This window comes from Gavialis gangeticus, unplaced genomic scaffold (assembly GCF_001723915.1).
Source record: "Gavialis gangeticus isolate Ggan-Ray unplaced genomic scaffold, GavGan_comp1, whole genome shotgun sequence".
In the NCBI taxonomy this organism is placed as follows: Eukaryota; Metazoa; Chordata; order Crocodylia; family Gavialidae; genus Gavialis; species Gavialis gangeticus.
The window spans coordinates 126,351,618-126,358,297 of NW_017729024.1; the positions used below are offsets into that span (position 1 = coordinate 126,351,618).

General features: G+C 37.9%; 1 protein-coding gene across 1 annotated transcript in view; it reads left to right on the forward strand.

Moving 5' to 3' along the window:
- Positions 1–6,092, forward strand: part of BTF3 (basic transcription factor 3) — a 6,700-nt gene extending 608 nt beyond the window's left edge. The window contains exons 2-5 of the mRNA XM_019517676.1: positions 2,411–2,524; positions 2,705–2,906; positions 5,015–5,071; positions 5,767–6,092. Of these exons, the coding sequence (XP_019373221.1) occupies positions 2,411–2,524; positions 2,705–2,906; positions 5,015–5,071; positions 5,767–5,813 (420 nt within the window). The 3' untranslated portion in view covers positions 5,814–6,092. The remainder of the gene's footprint in view (positions 1–2,410; positions 2,525–2,704; positions 2,907–5,014; positions 5,072–5,766) is intronic.
- The last annotated feature ends 588 nt before the right edge of the window (positions 6,093–6,680 follow it).

The window sequence follows — 6,680 nt, forward strand, 5'->3', positions numbered from 1 at the left end:
CCCCCCCCCCCCCCAATGTTACTGCAAGGAGCTGCAGGGCCTGCTTCTGAGGAAGACCCTCTCCATTTTTTTCTACAGTAAAGTCCAAATGAAAACAATAGACACATTTTTTCCCTACCTAAACCTGGACTGTTGTTAACTGTTGGCTCCATTTATTTTACACCATTTTGATTTGCTTTTAAATAAACATTTAGAATTGAATATTACATGAATGGAGATGTGCAGCTCTTATACATACATACTTTATAAAATAGGGTTGTTGGGAAGGACCTACTTAAATCTGTGTAAAATTAATACTGGTAGGGTATCATAGAGAAGTAAGGCTGGCAGGGACCTCCAGGGATCTAGGAACCCCCTAGGGGGCCTGAGGCAGGATCATCCCTATCCAAACCATCCTATGCAATCCGTAATCTAAACTCTACATAAAACTATCATTAACCCTGACACAACACAGATCAACCACCCTAAATCAGGGGAATGTCCTGCTTCTATGAAATGTTACTGAGAGATGCTTAAGAGGTCCTGGGTAGAGGGATTAGATGTACAGACTTTTTTTAAGGCATCTCTTATTTTCTCTGAAAGTGGCTTAAAATTTTTTATTATAGGGCCAAGCAAACTTAAAAAAACCACAGGCTGTGTAGAGTGGTTATGTGGCATGTGTGTGGTTTTAATTTTTGCAGATCATAGCTTATTCACAAGTATGTAGAAAAACTTGTTCAACTGCATATTGCTATATTGTTTGGATGAGGCATTTAGTTACATAGCTATTGCAGGTATACCAGATGTAATTGTACTGATTGCAGATATCTGTAAATCAGTTGTTTAAATGCACACATTGGGCTTGCTCCTAGTAAACAGAAATTGTGGCATGCTTCATGAATTTCATTAAAAGCAGTGGAGTTTAGAATGTATTTGGAGATATTCCAGTTTAGCCTTCCTATGGGTCTTAAGAGTAGCAACACTTTTAATAAATGAACTTCCTTTTTTCTGACTTTAAAGTAGACTGGACTTTGGATTCCAGTGCTACTAGAAGTACTTTAATACAGAAGCATAAAATCATTTGAGACCAGCGTTGGTCTACTCATGAAGAAAAGTCAATTTTCTTTCCTTACAGAAAATGATAGTAGTAACTTTCTGGGGTGGAAAACGTTTCTGACTGTTTTGTAAGGCTGGCTTGTCAGTATTTCAGTTTGGATCTAATTCAGGCAAAGTAATCCATTTGGGTTATGAAATATAGGATTACTGTATCACTTTGCAAATTACACATAGTAGGATATAGTTTTCAGAGTTATTGCTAAATGGCAGCGATTATCTTTAAGTGAAGTAGTCAGATGCATCTTTCATATCTTGTATATGGCCAACAGCAGCCAGTCATTCTTAATGGAGAGGTGGAGTCCAAACATAGAGATTGGTCATGCTGGGACATGTTTTGTGGAGTTTGCATTAACAAGCTTCAGTTCCTTAAAGGTAAAAGCAGTTGCTATCCATGCAAACTAAGTATGGGATGTGTGTGTGTGGTCTTTCTCCCTCTCCACTTCTCTTGTATTCTGATTTTTCTCTCCTTATACCAGGGGTGAACAGTTATTTTGGGTGGAGGGCTGTGCATGAGTTTTGGCAAGCCATCGAGGGCCTCATGACAGGCAGCCGGGGCAGATAAATATGAATTTTCTAAAAATTTTTTTAGGGGTCCCGCAGGCCAGATAGAATGGCCTGGCGGGCCGCATCCTGTCCACCGCTGACTTACACTCTGATCTTTTGCACATCTTAGTCTATAAATGTGCATATCTACCTTGCCTTCTGCCAGTTCCAGACAGTGAGAACCTAGATTTTGATGTATTTGGGGACATTCTAATATCTCCTTACATTGAAGGTCACTGAAGCCATTTTGCTTCATGAAGTGCATCTGTTCTTCTGCCTTGGGGAAGAAAATGGCTACAGCCCTGCCAAATAACTGCATCTTGCCAGAAATCAACATTTTTGTGTTTGTAGAAAGCTGGTGGTGCAAGCAGAGTTACAGAGTGTCCTTAACTTAAGGAAATTTTTTTTGCACCCTATATTTTATAGTGGATTTCACTACAATGAGTTCCTTAAAGTTGTGTGGACTGTATCAGAAGTTGGATTAAGTCCAAGTAAAGAATCTTTTTTTCCCCCTTCATTTTTAAGAAATAAGTGTTTTATGGAAAGTCAGTGAACTTTCTTAGGAAAAAAGTATGCTTAGTAAGGCTCAGAAACTTGGCAAAATGTTTACTTAACACCACGGGCACAAAACTGGGAATTTTGAGCCAACTGTACCAATTTCTTGGTTATATAACTTCACACAGTGATTGTCCAGTGAATGATGTGTAAAATTAAAAGGTCCTTAGTTATATTAAAACAGTTCTGTAAATGGAGCATGTGCTCTTTCCCAAAGGGTACTGCTCGCAGAAAGAAGAAGGTTGTCCATAGAACAGCTACAGCAGATGACAAGAAACTTCAGTTCTCTTTAAAGAAACTGGGAGTCAACAACATCTCTGGTATTGAAGAGGTAACTGCTTTATTAAATCTTTTTTTTTTTTCTTGTGTAGAAACCTATTTTGTTATTTCTACTATACAGGTGGAAAGTAAGCCGTCATTAAATTAGAGCTCAAGCAATGGTTTTGGCTGTAATAGGAATTACACAATTATTGTTTAAATAACTGACTCTTTTTTTTTTTTCCCTTTGCAGGTTAATATGTTTACCAACCAGGGGACAGTCATCCACTTCAACAACCCTAAAGTTCAGGCATCTCTGGCTGCTAACACTTTCACTATTACAGGCCATGCTGAGACAAAGCAGCTCACAGAAATGCTTCCTAGCATCTTAAACCAGCTTGGAGCTGACAGTTTGACTAGCTTGAGGAGATTGGCAGAGGCTTTACCTAAGCAACGTAAGTAGCAACCTCAACCTGCTGTTTGTTGTAAGCTGCTTTGTAGCTTATGTTCATCACTGCAGTGAGCTTCAGGAAAAGTTCAGTGTTCCACCCATACATTGCAAAACTCTCTTACTTAAACAAGTGTAGTTTAAAAACTTGATTCTTAGATCCTGGTTGCACGTGTATTTCCAGCATGGATCCTGTCAAAATAGAAGAGTATACACATCTGTTAACCTGCATTACATTTGGGCAAATTCTAGAAAATTAAACTAATGGAAAATTTAAGGTATTAGGATAGGTAACTTAATTGCACACACTTGTTAAATTTTGGTACTTTAAGTTGTCTAGAAAAGATGTATTTAGCCTCAAACTGGATTGGCTCACTTAAGCCTCTTCTGGAGCTGTGCTTGCAAGCTCCAGTAAGGCTTGCGGGTGTCTGGGGAAGGATTTTCAGTAGCCATAAGGTGAGGAAGCAGAATTGGTGAGAAGTAGCGAGGTCAGGGTTTCAGTTTACAAATTCTTTGATTAATGTGATAAGGGGTGCGGCAAGTGGCATTATTAGCTATCCTGAAGTTCTGATGTAATGTGGAAAGGTGCTAAGATTGGTGCCACTATTGCCATGTGTGCAGAGGTGAGTAGAAAAAAAGGAAGCATTTTGGTTGCTTCCACCCCCCTTCCCCCACCCCATCCCTATAATCACGCATACATGTTGCTGGGTAACAGGGCAGGGCTTGGAGGAGAGGAGAAATGACAAGTTGCAGGATCTTCCTGTTCCTGCTCCTTTTTTGGTTCATCTTTAGAAATAGGAGGAGGGTGCCTCTGTTAACCCTAGCCTTTCCCTGTGCAGTAGTTAGGGCACTTATGGACAGTATGGAGAATGAGGGGGAAGGTTTATTAGCATCATTGTTTTCCAGCAGGTGAAACTAGTTATGGCTTTCCTGTTCTTGAAGTTTTAAAATAAAACTAACAGCCTTCTGCTGGTCTAACCAGAAAGAAGGGTAGCAGCAGTATGTTCCTGGTGTTTGTATCCAGAGGAATGAGACTTGAATTCATTCTTGCTTTCCCAGAGTCCTGATCTAGTAATTTTGGCCTGACTTTGACATCTGCCTGCTCTCAGCATTTGTGAAGATTGGGGAAGGTTTGATTGGCTGATTTGAGGACATCACTTTCCTGTATACACATGATTCAGGCTCCTTATGGTGTAGCTGTAGCATGTGTTGACATACCTGTGCTAGTTTAGTTTACAACAGTTTAGGTTACACCAGTGAAGATACAGTATCATGAATTTTGGAATGTGCTAGCAACTAAATTATAAACTCTAAGTGTTGTTGCACTCTTGCTAGGATACTATAAAAACTGTGCTGCTGCATCTTCACTGTTATGTGTGGTAACTAGATTAAGCGAGGGCTAGTATGCTGGGACATAGTGTAATCATGCTGGGTAGGAAAATAGATTTCATAGACATTAGGACTGGAAGGGACCTCGGAAGATCATCGAGTCCAACACCCTGCCCCAGGGGGTAGGAAGTCAGCAGGGATCATAGGATCCCAGCAAGATAAACATCCAGATGTCTCTTGAAGGTGTTCAAAGTAGGTGCTTGAATCGCCTCCAGCGGAAATCTATTTCAACCTAAATATTTCTACCATATGTAGGAAGGGGTGGTAAAAGATTACTTCCTTATTTTATTAATGTTTGGAAATGGGGTGATCATGGAGAGTCACTAAATAGAGTTGGTTAAACTGGTGCTTAATAAGTATGGGTGAAATACCAGCATTTGTCTGGATAAGTCATTTTATCTGACAGTACAGGTAGCTTAATGTGCAGTGCAGGGTTGATTACATTGAGATATAAGAGGTTTTTTTTGTTTCTTGATGTGCTAATTCTCTACTAATGGATGTGATGAGTAGCAGAAGAATGTAACACTTTCAAGTTTCCAACAGAAGTGTAGTGTCTTACTTTACAAAATTGTTTGATTAAATTTGGGCTCTTTCCTGATTTAAAAAATACATATTTTTAATATGTAATTCCAGATTACAGTTTTGGCTTTCCATTACAAAATACCTTTTTGTACTAAAGCTTTTTGTAAAATGTAGTATATTTAAGCTTATTTCTTGTAATTATAGCTGTGGATGGAAAAGCACCACTTGCGACTGGTGAAGATGATGATGATGAAGTTCCAGGTAAGGACAAATTCAAAATGGAAAGTGAGGGGAAAGGATGAGTCTTCCTATAAAATGTGGAGCCTGTGCAATGTAACATAGCACTGAAACTAAAAATCAGTTGGATTTAAAATAAATGTTACATAATGTGAGTACATTGTTTTTCATGTTCTTGTATGAAAAATATAAATCTGCATGCCTTTTGGAGATCAGGTAGTCTCTTGCTGTTAGAAATTTCTTGTGGACAAATTATTTCATAGTTGTCTGCAGTGGAATTTCTCACACCTTCCTCCAAGCATCTGGTACTCACTGCCATCAAACAGCGTGTAAAACTAGATGGACCATTAGTTTGAGCTTCTATTTCATTTCTCTTTTGTAAAACTGCAAATACTATTTTCTTATGGATGAGATAAGAGTCACTTTTAATTGAGAGGGGAAGAAACTATGTTCCCTCTGGTCCCCATCACACAAATATGAACATACTTAATTGTAGCTTAGAAAGTATAACTTCTAACGAAGCAAATGACATTGGCAGTTGTATTAAATGTTGAAGTAGATAAGTCAAAGATATTTTTATAAAGCCATATTAGGTTATATAGTTTATATTGAAAGTTTGTAAATGCTAAAATTACAAAATTCTTCAATATTGTCTCTAGATTTGGTGTGAAAGTGCTGAGAGACTTGTAATACTATTTCAACATTTCTTCTCTTTCTAGATCTTGTTGAAAATTTTGATGAGGCTTCAAAGAATGAGGCAAACTGAACCTAAGTGACACTTTCTGAATAAAATTAAAACTTGAAAAGGCTATGTGGAGCTGCTATTTTATATTGTGACTGCTTTTATTTGTGATTTCTCTATTTTGTATTATGTTTACTGATTTGAGGTCTATGAACTGTAATGTTTGAAAACTCCTTGAACTTTGCAGCTCTTCTCAGTTACTGCTTGTACACAACATTAATTATCTCTGCAGCTTGTTTGAACTGAACGGACCTAAAAACAAAAGTCTGAAGTCAGATTACTAATAAAATCTTTACCTAAACACGTTTTTGAGTAACTCATATACAAGCAAGCTCCCATATTTAGTAAATTTTGGCATATAATAAAATATGTAAAATGGAAAATTTCTTATTGTGACTTTTTAAAGAAAAGTAAATATTTATCTTGAAGCCAAATCTTAGATAATATAGAAAATTGTCTGTTTTTCTGCAGAGAAGCTTCCATTTTCACCCCATAGCATAACAGAACCTGCTGTTTAGGAACCAGAGTTGACTCGTAATTCTTGACAATTTTAGATTCGTGCTGTACATGTTAAGTTGTCCGAATCTTTCTGACCTATCAAACGTGCTTCTGTACTCGGGGTACTGCATATTCTTGTCAACATACCCAGACATTAAATTAAACTGCTCTGTTGACTGCTACAACTATATTGGTCAATGACATAACTACTGAAGGTTAAACTACAGGGGTTTTAGGCATTAAGGGGAAATGAGGGGTTAATGTTAAACTTCTCTCGGGGTGAAAATATAGTAATAGTTACAAACTAACCTTTAACTCCCTGTTTGGCCATGTCAGTACAGTCAGTCCTCCACTTAAAACATTTTGTCTGAGGTCTGCTTCCAGGTCTGGGGC